At 34.1% G+C, this 19,774-nt stretch overlaps 1 protein-coding gene across 1 annotated transcript; it reads left to right on the top strand.

Moving 5' to 3' along the window:
• The first annotated feature begins 9,643 nt into the window (after positions 1 to 9,643).
• Positions 9,644 to 10,825, top strand: LOC126252379 (collagenase 3-like). The gene has a single exon (XM_049953270.1). It carries the CDS (start codon positions 9,644 to 9,646, stop codon positions 10,823 to 10,825), a length of 1,182 nt encoding a protein of 393 aa, XP_049809227.1.
• The last annotated feature ends 8,949 nt before the right edge of the window (positions 10,826 to 19,774 follow it).

Below are 19,774 nucleotides of genomic sequence, written 5' to 3'. Positions count from 1 at the left end.
AAGGAGCACCAGCCAGTGGTCATGTAGACCCTGATACCCCGCCATAGGCCCTTACTCGCATACAACGGCACGTCTTCAGTGGGCCAAACAACACAAAAGCTGTACTGGATCTGACTGGAGGAATGTTGCGTTGTCCGAATAGTCGAGATTTTTATCAGTTCATACGATGCAAGGGTGTCGAGTATGCCGATGGTCCAGTATCGAGTTAACAGGTAGATGTTGTTCTGTGTTGTTTTAGGGTGCTATTTGTACCGCAACTTAAGTTCACTTATTCAGGTTAGTACTGTAAACATGAACCAGAATGTTTGTAACAGACGAAAGAAATTACCGACTTTTTTGCTTTTGGGTACTGAAATAACTCAAAGGGACCGATTAAAATTTGTGCTGGACGTGGGCCAGGATTCGAACCCGGATTTCCGCTCTATGCGAGCGGTCGTCTTAACTGTTTCGGCTCTCCGAGCACGTCTCCCGTCCGACCCAAATCACCATATGCCTATTATTCACGTTCGCTCGCAGCCCTACTGTATTCCCGCGAGAAGTTGGACATTACTGTGCATCTGCACTGAAACATCGATATGCATGTCCGAAAGAACAGATATGATATCTATATAAACAGGACATTTACATCTGAGATTGTTTGGAACAGCGGGTGAAACCTAGCAGTTTTGCAATAAGGTAGCTCTATCCACGTTATACAGGGTGGTCGGAAATTCCCATTACAAACTTCTAGGGCATGTAGAGGGTAGTGAGTACAGAACATTTTGAATACGAACCCATGTCCGGAATCGTATCGCTTCCGTTCTACGAAAGTTTCAATTCAGATGTGTACCTCGTCAACGTTTAGGGCAAGAGAAACGTATCTGAGTTCCCTGTCGTGGTATGCAACAAGTGACGTGTACTACGTCAAACTATCCCCAGATGTCACTTACTGTCCGCTTTGCTGTCAGACCGAGTCAATACTTGTGCGTCACCGATAGAGGAAACACGACGCGGTAGACGTTTGCGGAATACACAGCCATGCTCCTTGTGTATGGCGAAGCTGGAGGTAACGGAAGAGCTGCTAGTCGGCTGTATAACGAACGTTTCCCACACCGTCACACTCCAGCGCACAAACTGTTTGCCCAAGTTACACAACGGCTACGAGAAACGGGTGCCTTCACCGTCAGGAGGCAGGACTGTGGTGCACCACGACGACGCCGCACTCCCGAATTTGAAGGTGTACTGCGTCGCATTGAAGACAGCCCGTCAACGAGTTCGCGAAAAATTGTGCGTGCAATGGCTGTTAGTCACAGTGCCGTCTTGGACGTCCTGCATGAGCAACAATTACATCCGTACCACTTACAAAGGGTACACGCTATGGGTCCAGCAGACAGACTTTCCACAACGCTCGCCTTCTGCGCATGGTTCTTGCACCGTTGCATCGACGCGCCCCTGTTCCCCGGAGTTCTCTTCACAGATGAATGTAGGTTCACAAGGGATTGTATTCTGAATACTCGAAATAGCCATGTCTGTGCGAACGAAAACCCTCATTCCACGCATGTCCATGGATTTCAAGACAGGTTTGAATTAACGTGCGGGCAGGTATTCTGGACGCTCATGTGAGTAGATAGGAATTGGGAGACCTAGCGCATTTTTCATATAATCAAAAAATCGCAATAAATCAAACATTTCTCGTAATTCACACACAAAAATCAGAAATAAATCGATTATTTTTATACTTTTAAAAAATCTCGATTTTTTGCGCCAGCCAAGCCTGCACGAAAAATCGCAAAATAAAAGAAAACAAGAAAATTAATTAAAAATAACATCAAAAACCTTAAAAAGTCATCCATTTAATCAAAATTTGAAAAATTACCCTGCACAAGCCTGCATCAGCCTGAACGAGCCTGCACAAGTAAATATATAAGTAAAAGAACACCATTGAGGGTTGCATAACTCGCAGGGACAAGGGGTAAAAATTGCATCTTTAATTTCTCAGACAAATATCAACCGATTTTAAAAATTCAAAGTGCTAACATAATCTACATTAAAAGAGCTATCTAATAAAATAAGAAAAAAATAAAAGAAACATTATCTTAAACTTGAGATTTCAAAATTTTTAATTTTTATCACACTTTTCTTTCTTAAAATATTTCACAATGAAATATAAACATGCTGTGAATACATCAACGACTTTCTCTAATTTTTTATTCATTTATTTAATTAAAAATTTTCGGTAAGAATTCTGTGTTGTGAGTCATATGTTAAATTTCTTTTCCCATACATAACTATATAAGCTAATGTTTTATCAGGTATCTTATCATTAAAGACAGCGCATAACTTCATTGTTGTTTTTTGAGTTGCTAATACATTCTTTCTACGGGTCATATTTATAACATAAATAGGACAGTTGGTAATAAAATTATATGGATTAACATCAATATCACCCTTCAACTGTGTAACACGTTTAAAATCTCTAAATGCATCATAAGCTTTCATAAAGTTATCTGGTGGATTCAAATTCCACATTTCCTGAGGAAAAACTTCATTTCTTCCATTCTTCAGATAAATGTTCTGCAGTTTAACATGATCAAACAGTGACGAATCTTTAAGCTGATTATTCTTTCTATCTGTTTGAAATACTACAAATATGAAGTAAGGCATATCAAATTCCATTGAATTATAATAATTTGTGATGTCTAATTCAAAATGTTTGCTACCACTTAATCCAGCAACCTCTTGAGTCTGTAAATCATAAAAAGATATTGGAATCTTAGGATTTTTAAGTCTTTCTTGTTCTAATTCAAGTTCATATTCAGGTTCATATTTTACGATTGGAACTCTAATTTCCATGCTGTTTATAACTATTTTACCTTCTTTTGGAAGTGTTCCAGCTACTTCACTTCCATCTGCATTTGTACTAGACCATCTAAGAAGAGCATCAGTTACAGATGAACTCCATGTAAAAGATATGGTTAAATCACCTTCCCACATCATTTCCTTGTAATCCTTGAAGAATCCACCAAGCAGTTCTAATGGATATAGAACTTCATTCTTCTTCCTAATTATTTTCCCATTGTTCATTATAATACCTTCCAAAGATATTTTATCAGAAAGAGATGAAGTTAACTGAAGTAAAACTGTTGAGGAAATAAAAGGGTTCTCAATTCTAGAAAGGATATTATTCCCCTTCTTTATTGTTATCAAATCAAAAAGCTTTGTAACAAAATTGTCAATTAATTTTGCGTTTGTTTTACCCTCATATTCAGAAAAATCTGTTCCATCTTCATGAATAACATCAAAACTCATATACAGCTGAGCTCGATTAGGATGTAACCAACCATCACCGATATTGATATTAATCTCCACATCTTTGTTGGGAACATTCAGATTAAACTTACTCTTCTCGTTTACTGGAAACGACTGAAATTGATAGCTCTCGATTCTGTTCATTTATATAGGATTAAAAATACTCTTATTTCATTTCTAAAATAACTGTCACATCAGCTCCATTAAAATCGATTATTTCTTCATTCTCATCAGTTACAGTTATTACTATATCCTGAACTTTATCATGTATTGGTACAAATAATGGATGACTCGGTTCATAAATAATGGGAGCACCAAATTCAACATTTGGCTTAAATGAAGCAATAATATTCGTTTCTCTGTGAAAATGATCACCATTTTTAACAAACATACCATCTGCTAAATTAAAGCTTACATTAATCAGTTCAAATGGAATAATTTTGGGAACATCAGTAGCAACAGTCTTTTCATTTGCATTAATTGTCTGATTACTAAAGCCTAACAGACTTCCAATACCATCCTTTACATCCATATATAATTTAACATCACTTTCAATAACAACTCTATTTAAAACTTCATCTGGTTTAATACTTATATTAGGTTTGTTCATGTGAAAAAATCTTTCCAAATTTTTCAAACTATACTGCCCTTCTGGAATAACAATAGTCTCTCCATCACAATACAGTTTATTATTTTTAGCTGTAACATTTGGTGTGAGAAATGTTGAATAAAAGCCAACTAATGCAACTTGTTTAAACTCATCTCTTAATGGAACATTTAATCGTTTTCTCAATACTGAGGTCTTACCATTCAATAGAAATAGTCTACTCATTTAAATGATGAAAAATTTATCTAAATAAATGACTAACTGGGAACCGAAAATACGCCTAAAAGAAAAGAAAACGAAAAATAAGCATGGGGAATTATTACCTAACTCAATAAGATGTGCAATTATTGGTCCAAGTGGATGTGGAAAAACAACTCTAATGATCGATAACTATATATTAGCTCCAGGGTGGTTAAATTGGGATAAAATAAATCATTTGTATGTTTATTCTAAAAGTTTGGATCAGCCAAAATACCAAGAGTTTATAAAAAAGTGTAATAAAATTGAAGAAAAAATTGATGACAAAATTGTTACTTTCATTGATAACAATGAAGATTCAATAAGTCTAGATGAATGTGAAGATAATTCAGTTGTTTTGTTTGACGATTTCATTCTTGAAAATCAGGACATTGTTAGAGAATACTTTACTAGAGGTAGGCATAAAGGAATAGATTGTTTTTATTTAGCTCAGACATATTCCAAGATTCCAAAACAATTAGTGAGAGATAATCTCAATTTCTTGAATATATTTCGACAGGATGACACAAATTTGAATCACATTTATCACGAGTTTGTAGGTGGAGATCTGAAATTTGATGAGTTTAAAGAAATGTGTAGTAAATGTTGGAATGATGATTTTGGTTTTATTACAATAGATTTAACAAGGAAAGCGAATGATGGAAAGTACAGAGATAGAATAAAAAATTTCTTGTTATGTGAACATAAACATCAAACATGAACATCAACATCGACGTGAATATTAAACACATATGTTTAAGATGATTAATAAACATCAACATCAACGTGAATATTAAACACGTATGTTTAAGATGATTAATAAACATCGACAGAAATGACAATATTTTCTCCTTAATAAATGTTCGCAAAATACGATCACTCTAAGGAGGTTAGTAAGCATAGTGGTTATGATCCTGAAATTGTTAAGAAAGCAAAGAGAAATAGAAAGAAAAAAGAAGAGTTGAAAGAAGCTTTTCGAACATGGAAGAAACAACCGAGAACAGAGTATGAGAAATATAAAAAAGAAGATCAGCCTGTTATTGATGCAATTCAACAAGTTAAGGAAGGAATTGAGGGCTTAGGTGATAATGTGTTGAAAGCAATTGAAGAAAACAGAGAAGTTGAAAAACAGATGGTTCCTTACCATCATCATCATCAAGAAAATTATGATGATATATTTCCGATTCCTTCAACACCAACTGAAACATCATTTGAGAAAAGTTTATTCCCTAAAGATGATGATATTCCAAGTGTTTCTACTCCATCACCTCAAAAACAGAAACAACTTGAACAAATGCTGAAAAGTGTAGAACAAAAAGAAAAACAAAAGATGAGTAGAGAGAAATTATTGCCTCCAACTACCTATATTGGTCCAACAGTATCAAAATACCTTGGAGCTCTTAATGACAGAGTATTTGGGCTACGATTTGAAAATGGAAAACATTATATAGGCGATTCACAAGTTAAATTTAATAATGACACCATTTTAATCAAAGGAAAAGTTTACAAAGCAACAGATGATTTAATGAAACTCTTAACTCAAAATAGTGTTGATGGTGATGGATATTATGAAGAAGATTTAGATACATACGAAGATATTTTACTATTAACTAATGCAATATTTCAAAACAATGATCCAGATTCTAAGAAACCCAAATCCAGTGTAAGTGATAAATATAATGAATTAATTAAACCAATATGGCAGAAACTGAGAAACAAATCAAGCCCAACAAGATCTGGTGAAGGATTGATAAAAAAGTATACAGAGAAACCTGTTGAATATGTTTGGATGAATGATGTGAGAGATTTAATCGATCGATTAACTGTTATTCATGGAGAAGAATTAGCTGGAAATAAAAACTTTCACAATGAAAAGGTGGCAATAACAAAAATGTTAACAAACAAATTTAATGATTTTATAATTAATAATCCTAAAGGTATTCCATATTTAATCAGATTTTTGAATAATTTACCACACACATTCTGGAAATCAGAGAAATATGGTAAAGGATTAGTCAACTGGGTTTTAAGCAATGCACCATTTCCTGAGATGCATATTCCAGGATATTCATATTGTGGTCCCTTTACGAAGTTAGAAGAAAGATTGGCACGAGGGGATAAAGGAATCAATCCATTAGATGAGGCTTGTAAGAAACATGATATTGCATACAGAGATCATAAAGATTTAGAACATAGGCATGAAGCTGATAAAGAACTACAACTAGCTGCAAAAGAAAGAATGAACAGTAAAGATGCATCAGTTGGTGAAAAACTAGCAGCAACAGCTGTAAGAGGAATAATGTATGGAAAAAGAAAATTAGGAATGGGTATTGAAATGGATGATAATGGCTGGGGACTATAACATAAATTTTTTTCCTATATAAATGAAGTCATTTTCAATTGACTATAATATTACTCCAGGTGGTAAAACTAAACCAAAATCTGTAAAGATAAAATTATCCAGAGATGAATTAAATAAATATGATTTCCTTGATAATTATTTAACTGATGTTCAGAAGAGACAAAAGTCTAATCAGATTAAAAAAGGTGGCTCTCTTATTCTGACATTAGGTATTCCAGTTATTAAAAAAATCTTTGAATACTTGAAACAAAAGAAAGAAGGTTCTGGTTTAAATGAACATGAAGGAGGTTTTCTCCCACTATTATTTGCGGCATTAGGTGCATTAGGATCATTAGCAGGAGGTGCTGCAGCAATTACAAGTGCAGTTCAGAAGAAAAAGAAAGAAGATGCTGAATTGGTAGAACAAAAGAGACATAATTTGGAGATGGAGAAGAAGAAAGGTACTGGGATTAAAAAAAAAAATTTCAAAAAATAATTGAGAACTATAAACACGCTTTAAGTAATTTTGATATAGAAAAATTAGTAAAAGAACTGAAAATTAAGAACTTTAGAGGAATTTTCATGATTGATGAACTTCCATTAAAGCCAAATAAAATTGAATGTGGTATCGTAAATTTAGATACATCAGATCATGTTGGCACACACTGGATTTGTTATTATAAAAGCAGTAACAAGAAGTATGTGTTTGATTCATTCGGAGGAAATATTCCAACAGAATTGCTTAAATATTTAGGATCAGATGAGTTGTATTATAATGTAGAAAGGATTCAAAAATTTGATGAATATATCTGTGGACACTTATGTTTACTAGTTTTAATGCTCTTCTCTGATGGTTATACGTTTGATGAAATTTTAAATATATTAAATGGACATTTTTGGAAATAAGATAGCTGAGACAAGTGATATAGTGTTACCCGATTTAGACAAGCTGAAAGATGTAGAAAAGAATTTTCTCAAGTTTCAAAAGTATTTTACAGATCTTCTTAAGAAATCAAAGAGTTATATCAATTTTCTGGGAAGAAGAATAGTTAATATAGCTGATCCAATAAGTGGATATGATGCAGTTACAAAACAGTATCTTGAAAACAAATTATTGGATGTTGTTAGTAAAGCTGAATACTCAGGTATTCTAACACAGTTCAGTAACTACTACAGTAAAAAAGAGATTGAGAAAGTTTTATTTGATTATGTCACAAAAACTGATTTAGCACCTTATATTGCACAAATAGACAATTTTCAGAACAGAGTGTATGATAAACAGATAATTGAATTCACTTTTCTTACTGGAGATGAAGAAAAGATGCATAGTTTTGAGTATAACTTCAAACTAAGAAGAATCATGGTACTTGGTAAAAATATAAATAGTGATCTATTTATTCAAGATTTTGATATTGCTATAAGTATATTTGACAAACTAAGCTTAATCAACTCGGAAAGTCAATCTCTAGTAATAAGTAAAGGAAATTTTCTAACTGTAAGGCTTAAAGAATCAGTTAAAACAGTCCCTGTAGATGTTGTAATTTATGTATTTGGTGAATTATTATCTGAAGGAGAATCATCTTAAATTATTTTATCTTTTTTATCACTTATAAATGAATGATCACATTTGGTGTTTAAAGTGTAAGAAGTATACAGAGACACATCATCCTCAAAGAGTGACAACTAAAAATGGTAGACAGAGAATTGAAGGTATTTGCACAGTATGTCAAAGCAAAAAGAGTAAATTCATTAAAAAAAATTTTGTTTAGATCAAAATAAAGTTGGTTCTGGAAGTGTGAATATTCGTGAAGAAATTATAAATGAATTGCATAAACCAATGAGAAAAAATTTTCCTAGAAGAAGTGTTATTTCACTTGGTATTGATGATTTATGGCAAGCAGATTTAGTAGAAATGGATTCTGGAAACTTGAAAGGAATTTCAAAAATAAATAGAGGCTATAAATATTTATTAACAGTAATTGATGTTTTCTCAAAGTATGCATGGGCTATTCCAGTTAAAGATAAAACAGGTAAAAATGTAGCTGATGCTTTTCAAAGAATACTCAATGAAAGGTATCCTAAACATCTACAAACAGATAATGGTAAAGAATTCTATAATAAAGATGTTGAAAAACTCATGAAGCAGTATGATATCAATCATTATTCTACTTTTACAGAGATGAAAGCATCTGTTGTAGAACGATTTAACAGAACACTTAAAGAGAAAATGTGGAAGAGATTCGCTCTTCAAGGTAATTATAAGTGGATTGATTTAGTCTCCAAATTGGTCAATGATTACAACAATACAAAGCATAGAACAACAAAAATGAAACCAAAAGAAGTTGATAAGAATTACAAACCACAGAGTGTTGTTACAGTCACTGAGAAAAATAAGTATAATGTTGGAGATAAAGTGAGAATTAGTAAACTGAAAGGAATATTTGAAAAGGGATATACTGCTAACTGGTCAACAGAGATATTTGAAATAACAGATGTTGTGTTATCCAATCCAGTTACATATAAATTAAAAGACAGTAGTGGTGAGGAGATAAAAGGTTCTTTCTATGAATATGAATTACAGAAGGCAAATTACCCAGATGTATATCTTGTTGAAAAAATATTGAAGAAGAAAGGTGATAAGGTATATGTTAAGTGGTTAGGCTTCGATAATTCTCACAATAGTTGGGTTAATAAGAGTAATGTTATACTATAATTCTTTTATCTTTCTTTTTTATTTTAAGTGTAGACATTGGCTATTAGTACACTAAAGACAATAAATAATGTGGAAGTAGAGATTTTTTATTTTCTTATTCATTCAATAATTTTAACCTATATAAATGAAAATATTAATTGTAACCTTGTTGTTAGTGAAGATAGCTACAGGAGAAGATAGTAATGAAAAAGAAAACATTATAAAGTATTTACAGGAATTTGGATATCTCGAAGCAGAGTCAGCAAATATTGGGGAAATTTCAGATATCAAAAATGCCTTAATTTTATTCCAAAAGAAGTTTAATTTGAAACCTACTGGTGAAATAGATCAAGAAACTTTAGATCTGATAAACAAACCTCGATGTGGTGTAGAAGATCATGCAGTATCTTTTACCTCACATATTGCTAAATGGAATAAGAAAACTATTAAATGGTATTATGCAGGTTCATCGAAAAGAATGAAAGAATTGAGTGAAATTGCTTTTAATACTTGGAAAGAGCATACAGATATAATTTTTGAAGAAGATAGTTCAAATTATGACATCATCATTTCAAATAAGAGACGTTTGCATAGGAAAGAATCAAGTGGACAACATTATTGTCCTAAACGATTTGATGGTAAATCTGGTGTACTGGCTCATGCAAATTACCCAAATTCTAATAATGATGTTGTAGAAATCCATATGGATCAAGATGAAGATTGGTACTTTGAGATTGATACAAATACTCCAAAAGAGAAGATAAACTTTTATGCAGTTTTAGTTCATGAAATTGGTCATACATTAGGAATTCCTCATTCAGCAGAAAATACCTCAATCATGTATCCATTATATAACAGTTCCAATATTGAATTAAGTAAAGATGATATTCTTGTAGTACAAAGTTTATATGGGAAACCAGTTGTAGGAGATGATGATGATGATGAGGAAGATGAGGAGACTGATGATGAAGAAAAAGATTTAGATCCTCCAGAATTATGTAAGCTGAATAATAAAATTAAAAACTTTCTGATTGTCGATCAGGTCCTATATATTTACTATGAGAAATGGGTTTGGATAATGGATTTGGATAATTTAGATGTTCGCACTAAACCACAACTTATAAGTGATTGGTTAACATTTCTTCCAAAAGGATTTAACAATATAACTGCTGCATATCAAAGACCATCTGGAGATGTTATTTTATTCATTGACAACAAACTGTATATAATGGAAATACCCTCTTTTAGGTTAAAATTTGGTTATCCAACATCTTTAACATCTCTTTCATTACGAAAAAATGTAATTCTACATTCAGCTGTGAACACATATTCTGGTAAAAGCTTTATATTTTTTGATGATGTTTATTATGTAGAAATTGATGAATGTAAGGGAATAAGTAAAAAATATGGACGTATTACAAAAGAATTTTCAGGAATACCTCCAGGTATAGAATCTAGTTTCAGATATACAAATGGATTATTATACTTTATTAAAGATAAAACATTCTATGAGTATAGTGAATTTACAAATTCTGTTGTTAGAGCAGGTAAATTTGATCTTTCATTATTTGGAATAGATTGTTCAAAATCTACTTCCAAGATGTTGGATATCATAAGCAATTTGAAAGAATCACTTAATCAATTAGAGAATTTCAACTAATGTCATTTATGTTGTTGATTTACTATAATGACCATATGGTAATGTATCTATTTTATTTTCTAAAACAATTCTTTTATTATCATGTGGGCTTAGAGCCTTTTTATTCACTTCTACAGTATATATCTCATGTTTCTCACTTCTAATGAGATTCATTGTTCTGTATTGTTCCCTATTATTAAAGAGGCAATCTTTATAATCTTCTAACGATATTTTATTTTTCACCACACATTTCTTCACACCTTTAGATTTTTTATTCTCTTTTTCGTCTACTTTATAGGCATACATTTTAGCTCTTAACCCTACAAATTCTGTCATAATTTTTCCACTACATTCATCTTTCATCTTACCCAAAACTTTCCTATTGACTTGTGGTATGTCATACTCATTATCTTTTGGATAGTCACTTGTATCAAATAGTTCAACCATTTCTTTCATATCTTTGTAGAAGTCTTCAGTCTTTATGTTATATATGAATGAGTCAGTGTCTTGATAACACAATTCAATATCATCCCCATACTTCGGTTTCATAATATTGTAATGGAAATCATACATCAGTTCTTTTGATAAGTCTAAGATACTCATACCCACATATATTGGCTTATTGAAATGTATTTTTATCTTCTGCATGTGTATTGCAACCAATTTTTCATTGAATATTGTTCTAGACTTGAAATTCGGTTTAGCTATTAATATATCACATACTTCAGCATCAGATACTAACTTTATATCCACTCTGTTCCTTATATTCTCCATCGTTTTCCCAAACACTGAGTTATTCATCAGTTTATAGAAATCTTTTTCAAAATCATTTGTTGCCTTAGTTCTCATTTGAGTATTCAAATCTATGTATTTCTTTAACCAATCTGACTGTTTAAATTTGAGAATTCTATGAATCTTTGTCATCTTTATCCCCAGTTTTAAATACTGTTTTAAATTTCTGTAATGTATCACATATTTCATTTTGTTTTGTAATGTTGTTATTAGTTTTGACTCTTTTGTTCCTGAAATAATTTTATTTTCTGGAGCAAGTGGAAGATCTTTATGTTCATCATGTAATTCTTCTGGATATTCTAAATCCACTTCAAGAATGTACCCATATTCAGAATTATCTTCCATTTTCATAATGTTTTTTCTCCAATGGTTTACATAAAATTGAGGATAATTCAACCATTCAAATTCACCATAAGGTAAATATTGTGACATTGCCCATCCATATAGATTATTAGCATCAAGATACATTAAATAATTTGAGTCCTTTTCTTTATCAAAATCTTTTATGTATTTGTTATTTGCTTTTACATATCTCTTACAGCATTGTGATATTCCACCTCTAATTCCTTTCTCAATCATCAATATCATATCATAATCATGTAATAAATCAAGTGGTTGTTTAGTCATTTTCAGCATTGCATCCCAACTTAATCCTGGTGCTGTGTAGTACCATGCTGGATCCAAACTATATGCTTTCATGCATGTTTCTCTAAAGTTTTCAAATACATCAGCTAGTAATAGAACATCAGTTTTTAAATACAAGTCGTGGTATTCTCCAAGATTTTTTATATTAAACTTTTCCCAAACTAATTTCGCATGTTCATAATCTTCATCACTTATGTCACAATCACTCAGTTTACTATAGAATTCAGTTTTTGATGGTAGTTGTGTTTCTTCAAATCTTTTCCAGCTGTCCATGTAATCATATGGATAAACACCTTTTCTGATAACCAGATCCACTTTACCTTCTGGAAAGAACTTTTTGGTATTTTCCATTTGATCTTTCTTCAAATTAGATGAGAGTTTATCTAAAGAAGAAGCCATGAATCTGAATGAATCTAAGAACTTCATCTTTATATTTTCAGTACATTTTCCAAAGCTTATGTATTTTTCTTCATTATTTGGAATCAGATCTATAGGTTTCTCATCATATCCAAGTTCTTTTACAAATAAATGTGAATCATATCCTGAGAGATTGTGGAGATAAATGGGGACAAATCTTGGTAACTGATATCGTAGGTTACAGTAACTATGTGCAGCACCTCTGAATAAACCAGTTAAATGATCATGATCATGAACTTTTTTAATATTACCTTCTACATTATCATTGAAAGTTTCTAATTGCTTATTATTATATTCTAATGAGTTTTTGTATCTTTGTACCTTCTCATTACTTTCATCTATATTTCTTTTCCTTAATGACTCCAATTGACCATTAATGTGTTTTATTTTATTTTCTATAGAATGTTTTAATCTCATCAATAAAGGAGGTAATTCACTTAATTTACCTTCACAGATATGACATATCTTTGCTTTAGAATATGCTTTTCTTTCGTCTGTTGTTAGTGGTTTCATTGGTTCTTTTTCAGAATAAATATCACCTATCACCTCCACTTCTTTCTTAATCATCTCAATGAATTTGCTTTTTGCATCTGGCCCTCTATATATAACTGGATCTTTATAATGTCCATTAGCATACTTTATATAATAGCAGAATCCGCACGGTTCATGTTTCTGATACTTCATCGTATATGATTCATCTGGATTTGGTTGACATGTGTCAATTTTATTTAACAAGCTCTCAAAGTCTGCATATATGACAAAAGGAACTTTCATTTTATTCTTGTAATTTTCAAATGTGATTGTGTCTCCTTTAGATGGTAGTTCTACTTTAACCGGTTTATTTACTAAGCAATCTGGAACATGTTTTTTCAATTTTTCTTCAGAATTGAAGTGGAGTAAACACATATCACAAATAAATTTGCGACCATTGTGTTTTGTAATCTGCATTGATGCTAATTTTGATAAGTCTTTAATCCAACAATAATGTCCATTGTCTTTTTCTTTAAAATATAGTAAGTTAATATGTTTATCTCTTTTATTTCCTGTCACTTTTAGTGGGTAGACAGAATAGAAATCATTATAAGAATATACATTAAATGAGATATTCAGAACATTTTCTATCTTTTTAATGTCTTCTATTTTAATTGGATACTGGAATTTATTTAGTTTTTCATCAATTTCAAGTCCAACTTTTTTATATTTGGTCACTCTTTGTGGATCCTTTTGTACTGGATAGAGTGCTGATTTAATAGCCCAAAGAAAACATTTTTGGTCATTATTTTTCACATTAATACACGCTTTTTTATTTTTTATTTCCTCTGGCAATTCAATATAAGATGATCCTCTTAGAGGATTATATCTGTTAATTGCTATTTGTAATCCAATAACTCTTTCTAAAGTCCATCCTGATCCTCTTGCTTGAAACTCTGTTAGCTTTGGTAACTGTTCTCTTTTTGAATTCTTTAAAAATTTGTTAATATCTTTCTCATGAGTAATTGTATGATTGTATGACTGAAATTTAAATGTTTGAGTTTTATTGTTATTGGGTAGTTTAAATTCACAGAATAATTGCATATTCACTTTTAAGCCATTGTGGATCTTTAAATTATCTTTTATTAATTTAAACACATCCTTTTCAACAGAAGTAAGGAAATACCTTGGATCTATCAACTTGTTAGTATTTTCAATATTGATGGTTTGCAATCTGTTTGAAAAAGCTTTCTCAGCAGAATAACTCCTGTTGGTATTTCTTGTTCTAGGCTTTTCAAATACATTTGTTGAGAAGGGGAATATTTCCTTCAACTCCTTCTTTGCTGTTGTTTGAAATATATCTGTAGAGAATGGAAATATATTCTTCAGATCTTTCTTTGATGGCTCTTGAAATACATCTGTAGAGAATGGAAATATATTCTTCAGATCTTTCGATTCTGCTTTATATTCTTCTTTTATATCTGCATCAAGAAATGGTAGAGTATCAAAATTTACTTTCTTAACTTGGTTAACATTATAATAATGTCTAGCAATAGTTCTGATTAATTCATCTTTTGTCATTTTATAATATCCTCTTATACCAAGAGACCTAGCTAGAGGTCTAAGATCAACAACTCTCATAGTGTTGAGATTCTGAGCTCTCAGATTTCTCTCCATTTATTAGGGGAAAAATTTATTCAATAATTATTCAATAACTTTAGTGTTCTCCATTTTCTTGATTTTCTCCATATTCTTGAGCCTCTCCATATGGACACCTGTTTGTTGATGTTTTTTGAGATATGTTTTACATACATATTTACCACACTCACAAGGAACTTTCTCAAGCAATTTTTCCTTATTTTCATGGTATTTTTTTAGCTTTTCATTATTTGTGATTGCATACCTTTCTGGATGTCTGTCTACATAGTTATGAAAATATGCTCGAATTTTTTCTCTATTATTTCTGCAGTATTCTTTATGTATCTCATCTGAACAAGTTTTACATGCAGTGGAACGTTTATCTTTTGTATTCTTATTTCTATAGAAATAGTCCAAGCTCTTGGTCTCACCACATTTATTACACACTTTCACTGACAGTGGACTTTTTTCCTCCATTTATTAAGAAAGAAATTTTTTAATAAATATTTAGTAAATTTATTCCTATATAAATACAAACGAAAATGAATAATCAATTGTTCGCTAAGTTAAACAACTCATATGAGTTTATAAAGCTGAATGAACTTGAGATTAATAGAAAGTATAAAGCATCTAACTTTGAAATTGCTGATACTAACTTCGGTAAGAAAGTTAAGTGTATCCTAGATGGACAATTTAAAATTACATTACCAGATAGATATGTTAAGATATTTGACAAACATACTCTGAAAGCAGTGAATGATGAAAAAAATATTTTCTTCACATATAAAGGTTTAAAAGAAACGAAAACTGGGAAACCAATGCATGAAATACTTTTAACCAATGAATGAATCAATGATGTTCTTTTACTTATATATTTACTTGTGCAGGCTCGTTCAGGCTGATGCAGGCTTGTGCAGGGTAATTTTTCAAATTTTGATTAAATGGATGACTTTTTAAGGTTTTTGATGTTATTTTTAATTAATTTTCTTGTTTTCTTTTATTTTGCGATTTTTCGTGCAGGCTTGGCTGGCGCAAAAAATCGAGATTTTTTAAAAGTATAAAAATAATCGATTTATTTCTGATTTTTGTGTGTGAATTACGAGAAATGTTTGATTTATTGCGATTTTTTGATTATATGAAAAATGCGCTAGGTCTCCCAATTCCTTGTACCATACCTCCCATTCAAGCTCACGGGACCCGCATACTTAGTCTTCCTACGACACGTACTGGACCCGTTCTTGGAAGCTGTGCCATTGAATGTCCGTCAGGAAATGTGGTTTCAGCATGACGGAGCACCACCTCACTTTTCACTGGCTGACCGGCGACATCTCAACAGACGGTATGGTGATAGACGGATAGGCCGTGATGGTATAACCGCGTGGCGAACGAGTCAGTATTCATTTCAAATGGATTGCAACAGTTGTACTGGGTCACGCCTAATTACATTCCTCACGTGGGTGTGGATGAGATAATCATCAGCATTGCAACTGTCATAGAACGTAAACGATACGTTTCCGGACATGGGGGTTCCTATTCAAAATGTTATTTACTCACTACCCTCTACATGTCTAGAAGTTTGTCACGAGAATTTCCGACCACCCTGTATAATCAACAACGAATGCCTTCCTTTTCGTCTCAGAGAGTAGCACTTGCAACCTACGTCCTCATTATGTTGCTGTATGCATTCAGATCTTTGCCTTTCTGTACAGTTTTCACCCTATCCAGCTCCCACCAGTACCAAGAAAGATATTCTCTAATGTCTTAACAAATGTCCTGTCATCCTGTCCCTTCTTCTTGTTCATGTTTTTCATGTATTCCTTTCCTCGCCGATTCTGCGGAGAACCTCATCATTTCAGCTGGATATGGCATACTGAAAGATATTTTTGGACCCTCTTCCTTGGCGAACTGAGGCCATTATCAAGTATAGAGACGGTATCAGAGTCCTATTTCCAGGGTTGGTGAATTTTTTTGTCCAGTATTCTATTGTTTTGCTGCCACTGTGTGGGCATATCGCCTCTGCACAGCAGCTAATACCAGGGGGGGGGGGGGGTAAGGGGCGGACAGAGGAGTGTGCTCCTGCGGCTATCGGGAGCTTTAGGTACCATGTCGGTGGAGGCACTAGTCGTAGTGCTCGCGATACCTGATAACATAATTATTAAGAATCGCACGGCAACAAATTGGCTGCAAACGGGCAGATAAGACATTGTCAGAGACTTACTAGGGGAGGAAATGAACTCAAAACCTGGAGAGTGAATTCTTGGCATAGGGAGTGGGAAAACTGTGAAAAGGATCGTATGGTATATGCTTTCTTCCCCGTCATAATGAAGTGATTGAACATGAAACATGTTAATCTCAACCAGGACATGGTCCATTTCTTAACGCTTTTACTCCACTCACTTGCTGCCTGTAAATCTCGGTCAGGAGGCTGCTTGTGCCTGTCAGAAGAGAGGTCCCCAGAACACATACTCTTGTTCTGTGACTGTTGGTCGCAGGTAAGACGACTAGCGCTCTCACAAGGCGACTTACACAGTCACTTGAAGATCAGACCTTGTGGGCCGATCTCGACGACAGCACGGACAGAACGTCTAGAGCGCTGCATAAAGAGTAGTTGCAGCGTAGGGAGTACAGGTGGCAGCGCGGGACTCCACAGGCAACACTAGCAGTGGTAGCAGGCCACACGACAGAGACACAAGTGAAGACAGGCAAACATAGAATAAAGACTGAACGTATAGTCATCGGAGTGTCACGAAAACGAATGTTCAGATCACATTAATACGAGGTGCATTCAAGTTCTAAGGCCGCCGATTTTTTTTCTAATTAACTAGTCACCCGAAATCGACGAAACTGGCGTTACTTCTCGACGTAATCGCCCTGCAGACGTACACATTTTTCACAACGCTGACGCCATGATTCCATGGCAGCGGCGAAGGCTTCTTTAGGAGTCTGTTTTGACCACTGGAAAATCGCTGAGACAATAGCAGCACGGCTGGTGAATGTGCGGCCACAGAGAGTGTCTTTCATTGTTGGAAAAAGCCAAAAGTCACTCGGAGCCAGGTGAGGTGAGTAGGGAGCATGAGGAATCACTTCAAAGTTGCTATCACGAAGAAACTGTTGCGTAACGTTAGCTCGATCTGCGGGTGCGTTGTCTTGGTGAAACAGCACACGCGCAGCCCTTCCCGGACGTTTTTGTTGCAGTGCAGGAAGGAATTCGTTCTTCAAAACATTTTCGTAGGATTCACCTGTTACCGTAGTGCCCTTTGGAACACAATGGGTAAGGATTACGCCCTCGCTGTCCCAGAACATGGACACCATCATTTTTTCAGCACTGGCGGTTACCCGAAATTTTTTTGGTGGCGGTGAAACTGTGTGCTTCCATTGAGCTGACTGGCGCTTTGTTTCTGGATTGAAAAATGGCATCCACGTCTCATCCATTGTCACAACCGACGAAAAGAAAGTCCCATTCGTGCTGTCGTTGCGCGTCAACATTGCTTGGCAACATGCCACATGGGCAGCCATGTGGTCGTCCGTCAGCATTCGTGGCACCCACCTGGATGACACTTTTCGCATTTTCAGGTCGTCATGCAGGGTTGTGTGCACAGAAATGCCAACTCTGGAGGCGATCTGTTCAACAGTCATTCGGCGATCCCCCAAAACAATTCTCTCCACTTTCTCGATCATTTCGTCAGACCGGCTTGTGCGAGCCCGAGGTTGTTTAGGTTTGTTGTCACACGATGTTCTGCCTTCATTAAACTGTCGCACCCACGAACGCACTTTCGACACATCCATAACTCCATCACCACATGTCTCCTTCAACTGTCGATGAATTTCAATTGGTTTCACACCACGCAAATTCAAAAAACGAAAGATTGCGCGCTGTTCAAGTAAGGAAAACGTCGCCATTTTAAGTATTTAAAACAGTTCTCATTCTCGCCGCTGGCGGTAAAATTCCATCTGCCGTATGGTGCTGCCATCTCTGGGGCGTCTTGACAATGAACGCGGCCTCATTTTAAAACAATGTGCATGTTTCTATCTCTTTCCAGTCCGGAGAAAAAAAATCGGAGGCCTTAGAACTTGAATGCACCTCGTATTACATTGTAACAGAAATGCAGGAATAGAGGACAGCACAGGCTGCATTTAAGGAACCTAACGTAGATGTAGAATGACGCCATCTGCGGGCGAGAGGTTCATATGATGATGGACCAGAAAATGGTACCAGAATGGGAACATGTATTATAAAAACATCTATTAGGAAACATACTGTAATTCTTAAACTATAACAGATATTTCAATAAATTTCCTTTTACAGCTTGAGTTAATGTCATTCATTGTTGGTAAAAAAAAAACAGTACTTTCTCCGCATTGTAGATCAAGAGTAATATGCACTGAGAGAGAGGTATAAAAATGCAGCCCTTTGACGTCAAGGTCCTCTTAACTTTACAAGAATTAAAAGCTGCAAAATTGTTAAATTTTGTAAAAAAAAGAAGAAATCAAATATGCTTCGTATCCTGTATATGTACAATTTAATATTGTGAAAATATGACCTGTCTTAGTAACGAGGTCGCAGTTCATTTGTAAATGCCAGCAAATAAAATGATGAAAATAAACTGTTTTATCTGTATTGTTTATTAAGATTCCATTCACATGTTGTGACCATCAAAAGATCTCTCCAGAATGAGATTTTCACTCTGCAGCGGAGTGTGCGCTGATATGAAACTTCCTGGCAGATTAAAACTGTGTGCCCGACCGAGACTCGAACTCGGGACCTTTGCCTTTCGCGGGCAAGTGCTCTACCACCTGAGCTACCGAAGCACGACTCACGCCCGGTACTCACAGCTTTACTTCTGCCAGTACCTCGTCTCCTACCTTCCAAACTTTACAGAAGCTCTCCTGCGAACCTTGCAGAACTAGCACTCCTGAAAGAAAGGATATTGCGGAGACATGGCTTAGCCACAGCCTGGGGGATGTTTCCAGAATGAGATTTTCACTCTGCAGCGGAGTGTGCGCTGA

The sequence above is a fragment of the Schistocerca nitens genome, chromosome 4 (genome assembly GCF_023898315.1).
Source record: "Schistocerca nitens isolate TAMUIC-IGC-003100 chromosome 4, iqSchNite1.1, whole genome shotgun sequence".
In the NCBI taxonomy this organism is placed as follows: domain Eukaryota; kingdom Metazoa; phylum Arthropoda; class Insecta; order Orthoptera; family Acrididae; genus Schistocerca; species Schistocerca nitens.
This window is presented reverse-complemented; position numbering and strand designations above follow the sequence as displayed.